Raw genomic sequence first — 21231 nt, 5'->3', positions numbered from 1 at the left:
ACACACACACCACACACCACATACCACACACACACACACACACACACACACACACACACACACACACACACACACACACACACACACACACACACACACACACTCACTAACCCACAGAGAGAGAGAGAGAGAGAGAGAGAGAGAGAGAGAAAGTATATATTTTTGCCTTGATTTTATGAATGTAACATTTGCCTTCTTCACTGAAAAACATAGTAATTTCCTATGTATCCTCACAAAGTACTATTATTTTGAAATAGATTCTGCATTTCAGGTAAAGCAGCTGAATGTGCAGTGATAACAGTCACCTAAACATCTGTACCATGCCTTACATTATTTTTTTTACTTCCATCCACACACCTAGGATCCTTGGCCTATGGATGGAGATGGTGTACAGTGTTGTCATTGGCATCTCCCTCTACCAGTTAGGCTACAACGCTCTTTTTTTTGTGCGTGTCCTCATTACAGAAACAAGAAGGGCACATGCAGAGAGGTATCGCATGACCTATTTAGTGTTCACTGTCTCATATACTGTATACAGAGTGTGGAGCTCAGAGACAATATTGTCCACATTAAAACTGAATGTGTTAGCGTGGTTTCATTTGCACGGGTGAAAACTTGTTTATAGACAATAGACACAGCAATATAAACTAAAGTAAAAAATAAACAATATAAACAAGTCATAAAACATGAAATGGCAATTTAAGCGATTATTACACATATTATGTAACATGCAAAGACATTAAAAAAGTCTAAACATCTCAGATCACAATGACGTGAAAGACCATGTGATTAAGAATGTTGTCATATTTCCGTAAATGTCATGAACTTGACACAAAGATAATCCATTTTTTCCATAACAACTCTTAAGCTATCTCATAGTAGACTTACTCATGCTTGGCAGTCCTGCTGACTGTTCAAATCGTCACAAAAATCGATACAGGTTATATTTAGTCAACAAATAAGGCTGGTTGTATTTGACTAGCCTAACTACTGAGCTCTTTTGGCCTTCAGCCCTGAGCAAGGCAAAACCCTCCTCTTTGTTGCAATGAAAATGAAGCTTTGTCCTAAATACTGGGTACTTCATTCCTTGAATCCAAAACACTTTTTGTTTTCCATTTTTATTTATAAAGTGACTTCCACAAAAAGGAAATTCCAAAAGAGTTAGTAATTGAGTCGTAATCAATCTAACACAGTGATAAACAACTCAAAATGGTTCCAAATGTCTGCTTTCATTGTCTACTGTTGCTGATCCGTCAAATTAACAGATCTTTTAAAAGAAAAAGTTCAATTGAAATTCAAGTTGAGAAATGCTTTCCATTACCGTTGGGACAGGGGAGTGACTGAACTGCACCAAGGATGACAACATCGCTCACACACCACACCACACCACACAGCACAGCACACCACCCCCTCCCCTTCTCTCCGCTGCTGGAGTCTCTGCTAAGTGGGTGACTATCTTTAAAGCTTATCTAATATGGGGAGGCAACCCCAGAGGGATCACCAGGCATGCAGCAAACTGTAGAGTGAGCGAAACATCTCCTCTCCTGTCCTCTCACTCTCACTGTGCTCTCGCCATACGCACCAGCTGCCTTCCTCTAATAACACGGCACGCAAACTAGAGCCAGAACCCAAAAATAACGGGCACCTCGGACGCCTGCAGGGGCTGCTGTGTGCCATTGTGTACAGTTGTGGTGCGCTGCACACCCTCAGGGCACTGCTACAGTATGACCTCTCCTCCCAGCCCTGGTGGCTCATAAATCACTGCCTTCAGACACACACCCTTTGAGCCCGGCACTCACTGGTTCAAGAGGGCATTGATACGAAAGCATTTATAGACGTCTGGGTTTCAATGAAGGTGGGAGCATGCCGTACCCATCACATCTTTGATGGGACTTATCAGGATTTATGATCTCGGTGTCATCATTACATGTTGTACTCTGTTTGGATGTGTGTTGGGCATTTCCATGTCAGCTTCATGCCCAACGGGAGCATGTGACCGGCAGCTGTTGACCACCTGTTGGCATGACTTTCAATATTCTCTGACTAATTTTTTATTGGTGAACTTTGATTCCAAATTGTCGTGTGTTGTACAATTTCCCCACAGTCAAGTCTTTTTTTTTAATTTTCAATGCTGAGTGAAAACTATTTCACAGTACACTTACTGTACATGAAACCCTCTCTACTGTTCCTGATTTTGTACATTCTTAATGTCTATCAGCACTGATCCGAATATCCCAGACTATCTATGGCCTAAGGCCAAACGGCACATATGCACTGCAAGTGCTTGACTCTGGTCGTCTGCCAAGTTCCTTTTCAGCTGCTCCTGACTTGACATTTGGAATGAGCAAATCAGGTCTATTCCAGTTACAACATACTACACATAGATCTAAGTTTTGAATGGGCCTATGAAAGTGAGCGGAAGTTATTAATGAAAAATGAGAATTCCATTAAGACAAACATTATCAAAGACATCCTGTACTTACTGTTTGCAGTGTTTGGTCCTGTTTGACCTACTACTTACCAAATGCATCCGACACTCCACATGTGAGCCAGAAATGGATCATATCCCCTGCATCTCCCCACGGGGCAATCTAGCATGACTGTACACTCTAAACGGTCGAGAGCCCACACACCTTTTTTTCACCAGGTCTCTCGGTGTGAAGGAAAACTTCTGTGGCCTATCTAGTTGCTTACACAGTGCTGTATGCAAGTACAACATCTTTTTGGACCAAGGCATGGTGGAGAAAGTAGTCATTTCCTGATGCGCAGAATTCTTCTGATACTTTTTTTTGTTGGTCATGAAAACTACTTAACAGCTAATGATTTAAGTTAGACAGATTTGAATCAAGGCAAGATGGCAAGGAAAGTTTGCTTCAGCAGAAGGCCAGTTCAATCCTCTGCTTCACTTTCATCGACAGCAAACATAGATTCACACAAGTCTGAATGTTGCCGTGTGTGTGCGCGCGCGTGTGTGTGTGTGTGTGTTGCTTTGACTACAAGCAATTACAGTATGCACTGAAGGATTGCCAGTGGACCAGATCCATACATGTGGTCTCAGTCTGGATCTGTTTTCATTGAATGGATGAGGTGCTGTTGAGAAGTGTTCACCAGCCCAGCATGAGACACTTTGTCTTCCTAAATTCACACTTGGAAAACAGATGTTTACACCATGGAGGCTTTGACACATTCAATCATCTAAGACTTTCTGGATGTTTGTCTGGCTTTTTGTGCTTTAGAAAAATCACAATGACATGGATACGGTGTTCTAGTGTTATGGAGGGCAACTGGATTCAGTTTCGAACAGCAACATGGGTGGGAGAACAGAACAGCTTTTGTTTTGCATGTTTAGTGTGACACTAAAAAAAGCGCTGGCTTTGTGCTTTGAAGAAAGGATCTGGATGGTGCAGGTCCTGAGAAATGTAATGGATCCATGGAACAGCACCATGAGCCAATGGGTGAGCTTACAAACATGGTCCATGGCAGGGTCAGAGCCACCACAGGGGTGAAACACTACTGGCCATAGCTTATAACAGCCTGGAAGTTTAACATGTTGTGGACATAGCTACTTAACAGCCTGAAAGTGTAAAACCTACTGGACAGTAACAGCCAGGCCTGGAGGTTTAAAACTTACAGGGCATAGCTAGTTAACAGCTTGTAAGTTTAGCAGACCACAAAGTAGGAGCAAGTTCACAATTTTGCCTTGAGGTTTTTGTGCAAGAAAAAGGGGCTTCACATTGTTGTAAACATTCTGACATTTGATATGCATTGGACTCGTGATTTATTATGGCCACTGAAGATACCAATCATGGCTCTGTTTAGAGTCTGGCGTGATTTATAACTCCAGAAAGGTTGTGTAGGTGGAAACAGTTTGTTTAGTGCAGAAACAGAGCACTGGCTTGAATGAACACACCAGTTTGAAGATGCTGCCAACAAAGAGTTCTGGAAACACGAGTGGGCTTTTCTTGTTTTTTTAATCACATGAAAATTAATGCCTCCATCCCTGAAAATAGAGTTTTACATTTACTTAGGAGACAAGAAAAATGCTTGAGAAAGCTCAGCTCTCACATTGGAGGTGTTTCTTTTTTTGAATATTTGTTTTGTGTTAGGCACTTGGAATTGAGAACAACATTCCCTTCTGAACAACGACGACAACAAAAATCAAACATCTTTGGTCCTTTAAACATCCTTTCATAAAAAGAAGTTGATTTAAAACATTCTGAAGAACAACAACAACAAAAAAAACTCCACTGCGTAGACCATTCATCAAGAAAAATGCAGCATTCCTTTGAACTTATCAAACCTTTTAGAAGATTCATAAAGACATAAAGAAACATACATTGCTGCAAACCCAAGCCAAGACATGTTCGTGCTACATTTGAGGAAGGACAAAACGTCCCACAGAAAAGACACCAGAGAACAAAAATGCCATGTGTCGGCTCAAGATCTACAGCAGTACGGGGTTGTTTCTCTCCAGTCCCATTTGGCAAAATCCATCCTATTACCATTCCTTTTCCCCCAAAAATAATGTTGTTTTTTTTTGTCAAGTTCCTTTTATATCCCCCTAGGACACAAATGTTCTACGGCCAAATTTTTTTTTCCTGTCCATTCCACAGAAATGTTCCATTTCTCCACAAGGGCCCAGCTCAGGGGCCGGGCTCAGCGCACATGTGTGTTTTTGATGTAGATACACATACTGTATGTGTGGATTTCTTTTTTTACATTTTTTTTTATTTATTTATTTTAAACTTGTCTTTTTTTCCTCTCTCCAAAGTCTCATGTTTCACAGTTCCGGTGTGTTTGTGTGCCATGTCTCTGTGGTCAGTTGCAAGGCAGCCAGGTCTGGTAAGAGCTGCTGCAGGCAGGCAGGAGTGAGTGCACGTGTGAGTGCACGTGCGCCACGTAGTAGTTGTTGAAGTTGATGTCGCGCACGTAGGGCGCCGGCTGGTAGTAGCAGGTGACGTTGGTCACCGTGGGGATGGCGTTCTGCTCGGCCAGCACCCGCAGCGCCAGCGCCGAGATCAGGTTGAGCGTCTGCCGCCGCTCGTGCCCCATCAGGCACACCGTGCTCTCGTTGACCACGTGGTGGAGCGTGGCCAGGCACTCGTAGCGTTTGTGCTCCATACCGGCGAAGTGGTTCTGCAGGTAGGCCTCCAGCTTGCGCTGCTGCTCGCCGATGTCGGGGAAGTCGATGAAGAAGCGCGAGCACATGTAGCGCTGGAGTGCCTTCATGTCGTTCTCGGACGTGGGCCGGAAGCCACGCGCGAGCAGGTGGCAGTACTTGAGCAGGCCGCCGCCGCGGATCTCCTCGGGATTCCGCGTGGCGATGACCTTCCGCGAGAGGTGGCCGAGCGCCTCCTCGAAGTCCCCGTAGACGCTCTCCCCGAGCACCGTCGGGTGGAAGCTCTCCGACATGGGCGTCTCCGAGCAGCGGTCGAACAGCAGCAGCGAGTCCAGGGCGATCTGGAAGGAGTCCACGCTGAACTCGAACTGCCGCCGCAGCGAGTCCACGAACTTGAGCTCCACGTTCTTGCCGGTGTTGTTGGAGAGCGAGATCAGGCTCCAGCGGTCCGTGTCGTTGCACACCTTCACCAGCTTCTGCACGTAGGCTTCCTTGAGCGTCAGTGCCGTGATGCGCTCCTTGCTCACGCCCTCGGGCAGGAAGTCCAGCAGGCAGTCCAACACCACGTCCTTGACCAGGCGGAAGGCCTGGTCGTCCGGTAACGACACGCCAAAGATCAAGTCCAGGTCCTTGTAGCCGAGTCCAGTGTCCTGATGAAGCGCGTGGCTGGCCGCCGAGCCGTTGAGTCGCACGTTGCGCACGGCAACGCCCCGCTCCTCCAGTCGCGCCCGGACCACCTGAAGCAGAAGAAGACAACAGGGTCGCATCAGAATGAGCTTCTCCGTTTTACAGCAAAGCACAAAACTCACAATACATATGTACTGGAATAATAATAAATAATAATAATAATAATAATAATAATAATAATAATAATAAAAGCATGAGAATGAACACAAATTCTGAGTAACGCCTAAAGGAGCAAACCAGCCTTCTACCTTCATAATCATTTACTGAGCTAGTTGCATAAGTTTGTTACACGTTCAGTGGGGAAATCCCCACTTGGCTCACGAAATGAGTTTGATAAGGAAATAAATCTTCCCACTAAATTAGCACATGCACGCACAAGTTGAATAAACTCCTCTTTCCCCCCAGGGCCTGCAGAACTCTGTTGAGCAGCAAAGCTACACTTCTAAGCAGGTCAGATGAGCCGGCATGACCATATACCCCTTCACCATATTGACAGTCCTGCCCTTGACGGTAATGTCCAGTGACTACCCAAACAAACCCACGCACTGAACCAAGATAACTGACAATTTCTCAATATAGGCTACAACCATTACTGGAAACCGAGATCAATAGCTTTCGGAATGTCATGTGTTCTGCACACAATCTGGTCTCTGACCGGAGGGTCTAGAACAACTGAACAAAGTGAAGCAGTGTAGTCCTTCATGGCCATATTGGTGTTAAAATGAGAAAGTCAGTCAAATCTATGACAAGTGTGACACACACACACACACACACGGAAAGAATAAGCTGGGGGCTACCATAGTTTCAAGAAAGAAAAAAAAAAGAGAAGTGTTGCCAATATCCAATGCTACACATTCCGCGTGAGACAAAGGAGCTCTTCAAGCTAATCCCAGCTGTAATCCACATGGCTGAGCAGCAGGGAGGTCACCAGAGGTGGTCAGCGTTGCTTTTCACTTTCTCAGTGAGCGAGGACCCTACAGGCCGAGGCCTGCTGAGCTACGGTGGGGGACCTGGAAGGAGAGGGGGAGGGGGGGGGGTGAGCAGACAGGAGGGAAGGGAGAATCGTAGGGGCAAGGAAAGGGCAAGAAGAGAGGAAGAGAGAAATGAGATAGTATAGGAAAAGAGGAGAAGAGAAGAGAGAAGAGGGTAGAGGAGAGGAAGAGAGGGCAGAGAGGCCACCGACACCTGGCTGTGAAGTGCCTGCCCTCCCTTTGACACAGCAGGTTCTGTTCGTCCCTCAGTCTCTCAGTCTCTCACTCAGACACACGGCAGAGGCAACGGCAGCAACCAGGCATCTCTGGAGTGACAGAATGGCTAGCAGACACTAGTTCAGCAGGTCCAGGTGTACCCGTAGCCAGCTGGTCTATAATTGCAGTATGTACAGTACGTTGTGTCAACCTCCATCCTGACACCTTAAGATTAGTGCTAGCAAGAGCGCTAGCAGCATGGGCTTTTAGCTCGATTGCTAGCATGCTCGACTTCCGATTCGAGGTCCAGATCCGAACAAATCCTGCCGTTGGGTTCGACTCCAGTTTGACTCCAGACGAGTGCAGGGCTTCACCACGCTTCAATACAACACCGGTTACACGGCACCCTGCCCTAGACCTCAAACACACCTAAAGCCAACAGTTTGCACATTGCCAAATCTCGGAGCATGGAGCTTTTGGATGCAGACAGTCAAATAAAATGGAGCCTTCACAGTCTGCATGACCATGTGGGGCAATAAGAGAGCCAGATCTCTGATCTAATTGAGCCCACAAGGATACAGTCAGGGCATAGTCATGTCTGTTTAAGAATGTGCCGAAACATGTGACAAATAGTAACGCAAATAGTTATGTAAAGTGAATATACAGACTTGTCATGCAAGTCATGATTGGAAGTTAAACATTCACTGAAACAGAATGTCTGCAAGCGATCAGTGTGAAAGATGCAGCAACAGCACGGTCATGATTATCAGGAAGATATTGAACTGCTTCAGTTGACAATTACCCACAGCCACTCCAGCCATGGCATCTATACTATCTGTGCTGATGCTATAGATTCAACTCAACCATAATGACAGTAAGATAATAAATTGACCAATCACACAAGAGGACCTAAGGGGAAAAAAAGACCCAATGAAAGGTGATTAAAGCCGACCTATTGGCTCGGTTGATAAGGCCGCGCACCAGAGACGAGAGGCTTTGAGACACCATATGTGTGCATTTGGCAGTTAGTGCGTTCACTTCACATGACTTGGGTCATGTTCAACTTTAGGTGCACTCGCAGTAACTAGTACATGTTAACTGAACAGTCTTCATTAGATTATGGGCTCCTAAACGTCCCAACAAATCTAATTACACAGCACATGGAGATCTCGCCGAGGCGAGACACATCTGCGGGCCTCATCTTGCTCCGGTGTGAGCGCCGACGTGCTCTCTGCCAAGAGCACATCAGCGCATAGCTGAGAGTCCAGCACAGGGACCTGGCCAAGGGACATGCTTAGTGGCGCATGACATGCCATGTTCTGCTGCAGCTACTGGAGTGGAGCGAAGCGAGGAGCCCAGCCCCAAGCATGAGGGCTTAATGGGACCACCACACATCTACAGTGGGAGAATTAGCAGGGAGCGTCAATGCCACACTTCTACAATGGCAGAGTTAACAGGGTGGGAGTTAACAGGGAGTTAACGCCACACTTCTACAGTGGGAGAATAAGCAGGGAGAGAGTTAGCACTACTCACAAAAAGGCTAACTAGCTTTTGGGTGAAATTGATGGAAAATGTAAAAGGTTCAAGCTACAATGGTATTATATCATGAAAGCAGGGCATTCCAGTAGAAGCATGCAATGGTGAATTCATCATCTCTACACAATTTATTGGAACGAAGGCCAACAGATTTCACCCGAAAGCCAAATCTCCCTGACTTTTTGTGAGTAGTGAGGTGTGTGTGAGGTGTGTGTATGTGTGTGTGTGTGTGTGTGTGTGTGTGTGTGTGTGTGTGTGTGTGTGTGTGTCTAGTCATTCAATCTTTAGTCAATTACAGATTAGGAGTCTTGATCAATTATAAGTTAGAATAGGGTGACCAGACGTCCCCGGTTTCAGGGGACATGTCCCCAGCTTTGGTCCCAGACATCTGGTCACCTTAAGTTAGAATATATCAGATGCTTTGTCTCAGTGTAATCTTCTAAACATCACACTATATGTAATTAGCTTATGAGTTCATTCTAAACTGCTGGTTTTCTCTGTCCGAGCATATTGACTCCACTGCATTTGTTGCCCTGGTTACATTTGCGCTGTTGGAGCATAGTGCACCGTTGCCACTATTGTTTGAGGCTTCCAATCATAACTTCGAAACCCCTAGAAATGATTTGCTCAATTATACCAGGGTCCACAATTTACAAGCACCACAGCTTCAACCTTTTCCTCATTGAGAACTTTTTCCCCCCTCGCTCAGATTACGGTCAATGCCGTAATCAGCTATCCTTTTACATGCAAGTCAGAGTCTTAAGCTGGTTATTTAAAAACTACTGGGTCAGACGGAAGGCATAGAATAGAGTCCAGCGCTGGGGAACATGCCAACCTCAGAGTGTAAATTTACTTTCCCAGGTTAAGTCCATATAACCCGTGTGGACGACTTGTCCACTCTGCTCCTTCCTAGTTCCCAGTTTGATCCCTGACCAGCCGGTGACTTCTCCCTAAGAGGATTTTTACCGTGTAGTAGTGGACAGTTTGTTCCGGTCCCATTTTGCAAGGAAATACCCCTAAAAGAGTTTGGCTATAAGAGAGCATCTTGTTAGCCCCAGCAAAAGCATAAGCTTCTCACCATCCAAAAGTCTGCATTCATCACACTCACAAACACATACACACACACACACACATATTAGTTCCTGTGGTGTCACTGTTATGCTAAGAGTTGCCAAGGTAGAAAACACATCAAATGGCTTTTTTAGGCTTGTCCTGTGGCTATTCCACCCTTTACTGCCCTCCAGCAAAAGGAAAATGAAAGACTCATTCGGTCAACATACTTCATTGTGACTTTGGAAAACTGGTAATGGCATGACTGCAGATTCTATGTTTATATGATCAGATAATGGATGACAATTTGAAGACACACACACAAAAAAATGTATTTACTGTAGCCTTCCTTGTCTCAAACCTCTGGAAACTAATCATACTTGAAGGATTTTCCACAAACAGCAGCTGGTTTTTAAGCAGCCTTATTCAACTGTAGATGTGATTCTTTGGGGTAGCCTACTCTGACACCATTTAACGATTTCATCTGGAAAACAGATTGTCTCAGGCTTTGCTGAGACAAGCTGTGTGTGTGTGTGTGTGTGTGTGTGTGTGTGTGTGTGTGTGTGTGTGTGTGTGTGTGTGTGTGTGTGTGTGTGTGTGTGTGTGTGTGTGTGTGTTGCACTAAGCAGTCAGAGCAGCTTTTTTGGGGCTTTTCACGGGAAACGGGAGTAATGTCTGGGCCATGTGGTATGCGAGTGGATAGAAAGGTGGCGGTCCAGAGATGGAGGGAGGTAAAGCCAAAACTGATTCATGTCTTTGTCCACTGGTCAAGTAGGCTACACTGTAGAGAAACCTCTGAGTCAGTCACATTTTTCTCAAACGTGCCCGAAGTCTCTCCACGCCAGATGTCTCTAAACCAAAGTTCAGTGTGACAAACAGGGTCAGGAGGACTCGTCGTCATGCAGGGAGGTTACCAAATAGATTTTCTGATGTCTTGCACAAAACAACTTCTTGCTGTGTGTGTGTGTGTGTGTGTGTGTGTGTGTGTGAGAATCATTCCTAGGGCATAGCTTACTGCCGTTGCAATAGTTTTTTTTCTGATCTTCTGCAGAACTAATCAGTAGGCTATAGGCAAAGTTTCATGGTCGTTAAATCAGACCACTGGGGACCAGTTGTGATCGACCACAACACTGCCCAGCCTGGATTGGCCCATGATGGATCATCGTTTTAAGAGGTCGATAAAAACTTAGAGCGTTCCTTAAGAAAAACGGCAATTCCGCGTTAACGTCATGGATCAATCGGTGATGAGAGTCATGGAAAAGGCACCGAGACGGCCAGTCTTCCGTAAAGGGATAAATATGTGCCATTCAAGAAAAACGTTATGAAGACGTGAGGGGACTAAATCACAGTCACGATGTCAGACCGAGTTCAGGTTATACAGACAGTGTAATGTCAGATAAGTGAATGCATGGCCTCAACAAATGGTAACGTTAATGAACTTTTCTGGCACAATTTTGGATAGAACAATTCAAATTCTACAGTATATCTCTCCTCTAGACAAGACTTTCATAAAGTGGATCTAGCCTACAATGAGATTTCATTCCCATGACGTAACGAGTTACCCAATATCGGGTTATTGGCATTATGGCATAGCCTATATTTTATTTATGAAATGATACTTTATCTAAATTTCAATGACATAAGTTGATAACAGGCCATGTGCTTAAACTGACAGAGTAAAGGAAAAGTTTAGATCACAGCTTACCTGCACAATCTGTCGAGGTTGAACGGAAAGTGTCGGAAAGTTTCCACGTCCGTGAATTGGTACCGTTTCTCCAAGAATCGAGTCCAGTCGCTGCACCTGCTCCCAAGACAGCACACAGAACCGCCGACTCTGCTCCGACGCATCACCGGAGGACATGGCTTTATGGCAGCCGAACGAATCACTGAATTATCTTCCTTTTTGCTTGTCTGACGCTCTTCTTCCTACCAGCACCACGTCGTTTGCTCCGACTGACCGATTCAGACAGGGCAAAAAAAAACTATTAATTCCTGGAGCTGTTGCTCAGGCCAAAGCTTAATGCCAAAAGTGCTGAGCGGTCGTTCGTGAAGTCCAGCAAAAGTTTAACGACGGTATTATTTCCAACCCTGTGTGCTCATACGCTGATTCACCAGACAACTGTGTTGCTTGACAGGAGTATCCGAAGGGACTTATACCTAGGAGATTGTCATGATTGGCTGGAGTCGGCGCCTTTTAATTATTTAGACTAACTCGTCAACTCCCCTTAGAGCTCTTTAAGTCCACAACCAACTTTGCACCCGCCCACTACGAGGACGGAAAGCCTAGGTCTACTCCCGGCTTGAAACCGTAGGAGTAGGCTAAATGTTGCCATCAGACCTTAGCATTGCTGAGGGAAATAAAGGAATATAGTTTCCGCAGATGACAACGTCATGAACATTTTCATGCACGCTGACATTATCTGTCTGTCCTCACTGGTGCACATTGGCTCGCTCTGGACGATATGTCTGATCCTATAAGGTAATCATATTTAGAACCATGAGATATAACAATATTGGTTTGCATTAATGCGCCCTCAAGTTGTTTCAGAATCTAATTTAGGCTTAACTATACAAAATAGGCCTACAAAAATAGACCACCAAGGCTATAGGCCTACTAGAAATAAAATGAAGTTGTTCTTAGATCATCAAGCCATTTTTTATTAAACTTATCTCTTTACCCAGTGGCCAGCTGCTTTCGAAGCAAAGTGTTGAATCCAGCAGGAAAAGCTATTGCAACAATCAGGATAGCAGCATCAGCTGATTCCTATACTGTAATTTCTATTCCCCTTGGGGATGAATAAAGTATCTATCTATCTATCTATCTGTCTATCTATCTATGTTTAAATTACACATATGCATTTATGTTGGCTTGTGTGTGTGTGTGTGTGTGTGTGTGTGTGTGTGTGTGTGTGTGTCATATGCAGGCTGTATTGTGGCTAAGAAATGGAACATACTCAGCTCTCAAGGACAACGAATACCTGGACAGCCTGTTTTAAAGAGATATTCTTTCTTTTAGTGATAACGTTCATTGATATTGGTTAAACTAAGCCTGACCTGATTATGATTCCTGTGGCTTGATAACCACAGGATGGAAAGTCATTTCTGTATGATACTGAGCTGATTCTCCAGGAATTTAGATATGCTATCAATTTCCACTAGACTGCTATCAACCCCATATTTCCACCAACTGCATGTTCATTTTTTAATCTCTCACAGTCGCACCTGGCTGGCACAACCGATATGCCAACTAAGCACTCAGAGCTCTTGTTTCAATATGATGTCCCACTGAAGCATACTTTCAAATGGTCAGACACAGGATCTCATTTCCAAAACAAAAACAGAAAACCGACATGACCTTTAACCCTGTTATGAGTGCAGATCCAACAAAACCATGTTCACAGCTGCAGCTAGCGCTTTGCAATGCTCTTTAAAAAGAATAGTGTTTTCATGGAGTATTTTGTTTGCTTGTTCACAGTTTAGAACACTTGTGTTCTTGATTAGTGTTATTTATTCATGCTATTTGTGAGATTATTAATTGACCCACTGTAGTCATGCCTATTCATACCAGTGTTGTATTTTTCCATAATTTAATTACGCTTCCGTATGCTTCCTTAAGGATAAAGTCTTGCAACGTGACATCAATGCCACGTTGGGAAATGGGATGACTAAGTGTCCATGGATGTTTCATCTCTGTGAGTGTGAGGGTGTGTGTGTGTGTGCGCGTGTGTCTGTGTGTGAGTGTGCATAACCAGAGAGGTCCAATGAGCTAAACCCTGTGCAGCAGAGCTCTTCAAAAAACCGTGATGTCAACATACCTCTGTTTCCAATAGCAACTGTACTCAGTGGTCATTCAGCATCAGTACAAAACACTTGTCTGACGCAAGCAGCCTTCGGACAGGTGAACAAGAGCTCTCTTGCATTGGCTGTTTATAAATAGGCCAAGTGTAAGGGGAGAGAGAGACGACCCTGGGCTGTTCCAGACCAAAGGCCACTCTCCAGATGAGATGAACTCAAAAGGATGTACTTGACATTCAGGTCTTCCCGTGACCATAAGAGTCGCATAAGAGCAGATGGGGCCATGTTTGTGCTGCACCGAATGTCGGATCAAACTGGACATCACATCCACGCTGAGAGCTTTAGTTTAGTGCACTCAGGTGGACTGGACACAAACACTCAGAAGAGACGAAATAAGAAATAAATAAATAACACCCGACTTCACTGACCTTTTAAAAGGAACTATGTCATACAGGCCCTTTGTTGTTGTTGTTGTTGGCTGTTGTTGTTGTTAAAGTCAGAAATGGTGTGTAGGTCCGACTTGACCTTCATAATGCATTTTATCTCGGGTACCAGCTGACACGTCATATTTGTTTGTGTGTTTGTCATATAATTCAGTGTTTAATAGTTGCCTTGGTTTCTGACGACATCTTAATATGAACACGTTTTTCAGTTTCATTTCTGATAAACCAAACCTCTCTCTCTCTCTCCCTCCCTCTCTCTCTCTCTCTCTCTCTCTCTCTTTGTGTGTGGGTGGGTGTCTTTGCCATCTGGATTACTAAAGAACAACTTAGGTGTGAGTATGTATAGGTGTGGAACATGAGCCTTTGATCACACCCATGGCAAATACCCTGAAGACAACGCCATTATTTGAAAGCCCTTAAGGCCGCATGTAGGAGTTGACTGGTAGTAACTTCTATCCCAAATTAAGTTGAATCTAATTTGTCAAGTTGAAACTTATGGGGTATGTTATGGCCTGCATTAATTCACCATAACTTGATTTAACATAAAGAATATACTCTGAACAAAAGGGGGACAACATTTAGGTGTCTTTGCACCAGGCTCAACTGCTATTTTATTCAATTGTCACTCGCCTACAGGAATGTCACAAGACTGACATCACGGAGCAAGACAAATCTGTAAATAGATATGACCAAGCTCAACACAATGACTCATGGCCGCCAAGGAGTGAACCGAGCTGAACAAGTCACGGAAGAGCTCCCATCATGAACATGCTGAGGATTCCTTCCTCAAGAGCTATACACTAGCAATGCAGTTATGTGTAACTGCAATTATACCATTGCTTACCTGTCAGTTTGGTGACATTCTTTTTTGTGAGTGCTATAAGCGAACCTTCCTGGCATGCCATGCCTTACAAAAGCTGCTGTAAGTTCTGTCATCGCTGCAGAGCATCTGCTGACAACAGCTATGTTTAGAAAACGTCCAAATAGTACTTGTGCGTTCACTGGCAATATGAGTAGTGGGGCCCAGGAATACTTAGGCCCTCTGACGTACAGACCCAAGACAGCCATGACCAAAGGCATGACTGGCATACCAATCTGCCTATGTAAAGCAATCTAGTCTGAATCACACAGAATCTCACATTTCTCTCAACTCCTATTTTACCAAATGCAAATATTCTATTAATGTTTTGCATCACAGTATTAATTTAGATATCTATTATAATTATTAGTAGAAGTTAGTTGTTGTGGTAGCTGTAGTAGTATGCCTACTGTGTGTGTATTGTGCTGTTTTGTGTAAAAGTCAGTCGTCCATTCAGGTCCTTACGCATTTTTATGATTTAATCTCCAGTCGCTATGGTGGGAGTGTCAACAAAGCGTGCAGTGAATTCAGTAATAAAAAGCTCATTTGTTAAACAACACGGCTGACTTGTTTTTGCTCCCCATGGCGACACACCAATTTATCTCCAGTATAGCGCTGCGCCGCCGGCTCACAGTCGGGTCCCGGCCTGAGAATCAAGACCAACGTCAGCAGCTCTTATCAGCGTCTGTGCTGCAGGCAGCCTATGGAACGGCATTACGCACGAGGGCTCGTTGGAGACGCATGCTGCACGGCCCTGCTTGCCAGGAGTTACTGATGGGGAGAGAGCAGGAGGAGGAGGAGAGCTCTCGCTGTGGGGTGAAAAGTAAACACGCTGATCGCTTCCAACACTGCTGAGGCGAAACAGCTGCCCTCGCAGCCTACGATACATCTTAGCTCTGCTCTCTGAGGTGGCACCCACCCACCCCTCACGCACCCCTCAACACACACACACACACACACACACACACACACACACACACACACACACACACACACACACACACACACACACACACACACACACACACACACACACACACACACACACACACACACACACACACACACACACACACACACACACACACAAACACACACACACACACACACACACACACACACACACACACACACACACAGCTTCATACTTTAACACTGAGTTTGTGTGGCAGCAATCTCCAGTGGCCCCTGGATGGATCAATATTGCCCACTGAGAATTGTGCTATTGGCTTTGTGCTCATTACCAGACTATCAGACGTTATGAAACCGACTCTGATTCCCTGGGTGATGACGCATGAATTCAAATAGAGGAACAGCCAAATAGTCCCAAATAGCCAATTACTCTCAAGACCATTCACGAGTTGACATCCCTGAAGGCCTGTGGTCAATGGGCTCCTGAGAGATTGCCTGTTCCTTTGTCTTGTTTATTTTTAGGCCTGCGTCATTCTCATCAGGGGCGTGGCACTGAGCAACACAAAACCTCTCAATCATGTGGCGCCGTGTGAGAAAGCAGCCACTAGGTCCACATCTGTCAGAAGCGTGGGGAATGAAGACGCATGGATGTGTAGGGTTTTTCCCCCTACAGGTGACGAGTTGGCTATCTGTTGCATGAGCTTATGAGTTGTCACCCAATATATCCAGAGAGAGGGGGGGGGGGGGGGGGGGGGGTGTAGTGAGGAGCCAAATAGCTGCTAGAGTCATGTTAACTCACCAGCTCAAAGTTCAGCCATACGGTAGCTGGTGTTGCACAACAGTGAATTGCATTCATTTGTCAGCAAGAGAAACAAGGCATGGAAGAGATTAGGGACTCAAACAAACAGCAGACATCTTTTTGTAATAGTCTGCGGGTGTGTTTAGAATAATTGTGGGTATAAGAATAGCTTGGTTTGTACACAAATGCTTCAAAGCAACAGTGATGACAAATAGAACAGTTCAGAGGCCCGTAAAAACAAACAGCTATTTACATAAATCTGTCATGATGAGCAGCCAAGAGTCCGCTTGCTTCTTCTTCAGTTACCAAACAGTGCAAAGCCAACGTGGACAAACTGTCCAGGGCCCTGTGTGATCTTGCATAATCTCAGTGATTGCGCTGAAAATGTGGACTCCACACAACATCTCATCAATATGCTTGCAAACACATGGCACACCGGATGTGAGAGAGTGTGTGTGTGTGTGTGTGTGTGGGTGGGTGGGAGAGAGTAGGGGGGGGCGGACTTGCACACAGTGTTTAGAGACTGTTTAGAGCTGCTATTCTTCACCAGTGCTCAGAGTGGAGATTCTCGATTTCCTACGCAGATTACTGCAGGACGTGGCTTAATCTCTGTCTGGGAAAGTGAGCCTGCATGCCTTATCCTGTGAATGGCTCATTCATGTGTCCCATCATAGACTGTGGTCCCAATGGCAGGAGCACAGACATGACTAGCGGTGGCGGCGGCAGCAGCAGCAGCAGCAGATCAGTCTCAGAGTCCACTGCTGTCCGGGACGCCCGGGGATGAGCAAGCCCCCAGGAATGCCTCAGGCCTCAGCTATATGCTCCAGGGTGTCTCAGCGCTCGCACTGATCTCTTAGCCTTAATAGGCGCTCTCCCCTGAGTTATGCAATGACTTATACCCCTCCCTTCTTTCCTCCCTCCCCACCATCCTTTCTTTCTCTCCTTCCCAGCCTCTACTCTACTCTACTCTACTCTACTCTACTCTACTCTACTCTACTCTACTCTACTCTACTCTACTCTACTCTACTCTACTCTACTCTACTCTACTCAACCCTACTCTCTCTACTCTACTCTACTCTACTCTACCTACACCCTTCCCTACCCTACCCTACTTTACTCTACTCTACTCTACTCAACTCTAACCACACCCTACCTACACCCTACCCTACCCTACCCTACTTTACTCTACTCTACTCTACTCAACTCTAACCACACCCTACCTACACCCTACCCTACCCTACCCTACTTTACTACTCTACCCTACTCTACTCAACTCTAACTACACCCTACCTACACCACTCTACCCTACCCTGCTCACCTGGGAATACCAGAAGAGGAGGACACCACAGACAAGACTCATCTTCAACACCCTCTTGGCTCTCCTCACTCCCACACTCAGAGGACTGCGTGACAGAAAGCGAGGCAGGCAGGCAGGCAGGCAGGCAGACACACACGCACACACACACACACACACAGAAGGAGAGAGAGAGGGAGAGAGAGAGAGAGAGAGAGGATATGGTCTTCAGAGGCCCTGCTTCCAGGCTTTTCTCTGGCAACGCCTCCATGCTGGTGAGGTCATAAAGTCCTGCAGGTCAGCAGTGTGGTGGAGTGTGCAGCTTGTAAAACTGACACCACGCACCACCCGTCGCTGTCCCACGCCACCACACATCCAAGGCCTAATAATGCAGTGCATGCAAGACGCACAGTAGTAATGGAGAGTCAAACATAGACAACCACCCGGGAGAAGGAGCGGGGATACTTTGGCGGCCAATCCGGCATAAAACCCCAGATTTTGTTCCTTGAATTGCATCTTAACTCCCACAAGCCAGAAGTTCCATGGAACATTACGGACTTTCTCTTCCGATAGGTCTATGTTAAACAATTTCTTTGTTAGTCCCACCTCAATCCTACAGAATAAGTCATCTGGTTCTCGGATGAAGTCATATTCGGGGTCGACTCCAGTCTTTCCCTCTGCTGTATGCAAAAACAAAATGTTACCTAAGGAAGTATTCAAGGCAATATCGGATTCCTAGTTCAATCAGGGTCATTTGTCATCACTGTATGCCCTTCTGGGGTTGAATTTGCAGTTCCGAGGAATCTATTGACCTGGGCTTTGCCAGAGGCTCTCTTCTGATCGTACTCCAGGGAAGCCTTTGAGCTTAAGTTCCTGCTGACAACTTCTTATCACAGTGAGAAGTTAGAAAACGCCAAGACCTTCCATAAATCAACCCACCCCCTTTCTTCATCCTTTGGCAGTAGTGGAAATTTAATCATTAACATGAAGCAGATTTTTTTTTTTTTTTTTTTTTCAGTTTAAACACTTCAATAGTGAGAGAACATTTGAGAGAATATACAAGAACTACCGAAAGGTTCTCCAGTTCTACAGTCATCTTGTTCTCTCCATCAAGCCTTCTGACATTGCACCATTCCAAGAGTATTCATAAGTTGTTCACTGCTTGCGACAAACATCAAGTATCCTCCTAAGAGCACAGTATGTAATGTATATATCAACACACATACACGCACGCACACACACGTTATGCAAGTCTCTGTTATGTCTGTCTTTGTTTTTCTCTGTCAGTGTATACGGGGTGTGTGTGTCTGTGAGCATGTCAATGACTCCACTAATGACTCTGTCAGCAAAACCCCGCAGGTCTTAGTGCAGAAGCCTCTGCCACCTTTACAGCCACACACTTATCAGTGCTCCTTTTATTGTTATTGCTCAAAACAGGGCGACGCGACCGAGCGACTGTAACCTGGTGAAATAAGTGGCCAGGCGATGACATAATAACTGCTCCAGATGCTGAGCAGCTGTGTCTTCTTCACCTCCTGGTCTCGGAGTGACATAACAGATACACAGCACAAGTAAAGTCATTCTGTGGAAAAAAATATATTATATTCTAAGTAGCTGTAGAGGAAGCCACTGGGACATAAAGGGTCATGTCCATGTTTCAGTTGTGACACTAACCTCATTAAACTGTGTCTAAGATTACTTCTAATTTACTTCAGTGGTTTGCGGTTGTTCGTGGTTTTGTTTACTTGATATGAAAAAAAATATCTCATCTTAGATTCAATATTTTGAAGGAGCCTCTATCCAGTTCTCCATCCAGTAGGTCAGTAGGCTACTGTTCAGTACATTCAGAACACATTTTGTTTATCTAAAATCTCCCACCTCATTTCTGTGTTCAAGTACTAGGCATAGGCGTAAAGAGAGAGACATATCTAAAGCTTATCAGAACACACATTACAGTAGATTTGTTATCAAACTTCAAATATATAAACGCAAGCTTTATTTTCCATATTCATTTTATTCCATCTCCTAAGCAAAAATAAATGTTTGCAAAGGATTGAAATAAATGAGTCTGACACTGTGTAAGGTGTCCATTAAGAGATGGAGGCAGGGAAACTCTCATTCTTTATCAGTCACTGCATGATTACCAGACATTGATAAGGCCTGACCCGGTCACGAAGTTCACATTTCTGTTGCACACACTACGGTTTCCAAGGGAGACACTCTCATAATTGATGCAAACACAACCCACTCCTCCACTCATCACGTTTGCGTTGTACATCTACAGTACATAACTGTATATATTCCATATCATTGAAACCTCACTGCTTATTTAGTGTTATTATATATATACAGTATATACTGTATACTATATACTGTATATATATATATATATATATATATATACATAAAAGAATGCATAAACATTTATTACCCACTTAAAAGAAGCAATATGAGCTAAGATGTGACACAGTCAGCCTTGAGTCGAAAGTCCAGATCAATTGCAATTTGCTTGCTCTTTCTTTCTTTCTCTTTTCTCTTCCTTTCTTTCTTTCTTTCTTTCTCACACACCTTGATCCTCTCTCAACTCTAAGTTAACTCTTCTGTCTGTCATCCAAATAAAATTTGGCAGATATACTGTAGCTGTGATATGATTCCCAGAAATTAGCTTGGCAAATGGTCCAATACAAGAGGGAAACTGGAGGGGGAAGCCAACACCACCACGGGAGAGAGAAGTAAGATCACTGGAAAGCTTTCGTTTCAGTCCATTGAGAGCCACTGAGCTGAAGATGGTGTCAGCATAACATGAAAAATATTCCCTATTTCAACCCAAAGTGCACAATACAGAGAACTGAACAAAGATGTTCATCTCTGTGTAGATTTGATGAAGAAATGACAGGGATATCTGACTATGGCCAATGGGGGGGAAGGCTTAGGCAGGTATATAGGCAAGGTAAGCTTGGGAATCAAAAAGGTCAAACTCAGTAGTCTGTAGCCATAACACACTGTTCTGATACATGATACAAAAATGCTGCATAGTCAAACCGCAATGCCATTAGGAGAATAGGCCAAACACAATACATACTGTACACAATTGTATTCCTCTTCCTAAACATATGGGTTTAATAGATTTGGGGTATTGTATGAGTTTAGTCCAACATATGTTTCTCCATAGTCGGAGAATGGATTGAGGTGAAATGAAAGTCCCGGTGACAGAGCCTGAACTGTGTTTTTGGAGAACAGTACCTCACGACTGGCAGGAAACACAGCGGCGGAACTAGTGCTGAGTGCAGGCAAAGCCTCCAGCTGAACTGCTGATCTTGAGACAGGATGCCACCTCTCACCTTCGGACAGTAAATTCTGACCATACAAAAGCCTACACATCGACAGAGAGCAAAGAGCGTGGGTGGTCCTTCTGAACTTTGAACCGGATAGCTGTTTGCTAAGCAAAGCAAGGGTTAAATGCAAGAGAGTCGGGAAGACAAACAAAAAAAGCTAAAACTTGTGATGTCAGAGGCATTGATACAGAGGCCACTGAAGAACAAAGTGTTCT

The 21231-nt window shown here is 44.7% G+C and overlaps 1 protein-coding gene across 1 annotated transcript; it reads right to left on the bottom strand.

Moving 5' to 3' along the window:
- Positions 1–3952: 3952 nt before the first annotated feature.
- tent5ba (terminal nucleotidyltransferase 5ba) lies at positions 3953–11718 on the bottom strand. Its single transcript, XM_062539255.1, has 2 exons — positions 11285–11718; positions 3953–5856 (listed from the first exon to the last, which is right to left on the bottom strand). The coding sequence occupies exons 1-2, from the start codon at positions 11438–11440 to the stop codon at positions 4819–4821; spliced, it is 1194 nt and encodes a 397-aa protein (XP_062395239.1). The 5' UTR covers positions 11441–11718; the 3' UTR covers positions 3953–4818.
- Between the last annotated feature and the right edge of the window lie 9513 nt (positions 11719–21231).

The sequence above is a fragment of the Sardina pilchardus genome, chromosome 6 (assembly GCF_963854185.1).
Source record: "Sardina pilchardus chromosome 6, fSarPil1.1, whole genome shotgun sequence".
Lineage (NCBI taxonomy): Eukaryota > Metazoa > Chordata > Actinopteri > Clupeiformes > Clupeidae > Sardina > Sardina pilchardus.
Note: the sequence above shows the minus strand (reverse complement) of the source record. Positions and strands in the feature narration are given on the sequence as shown.

Coding starts and splice junctions, on each gene's coding strand:
- tent5ba (XM_062539255.1), bottom strand. CDS start 11,440: ATGTCCTCCGGTGATGCGTCGGAGCAGAGTCGGCGGTTCTGTGTGCTG. Junction 5,857..11,284: donor AACCTCGACAGATTGTGCAG/GTAAGCTGTGAT, acceptor CTTCTGCTTCAG/GTGGTCCGGGCGCGACTGGA.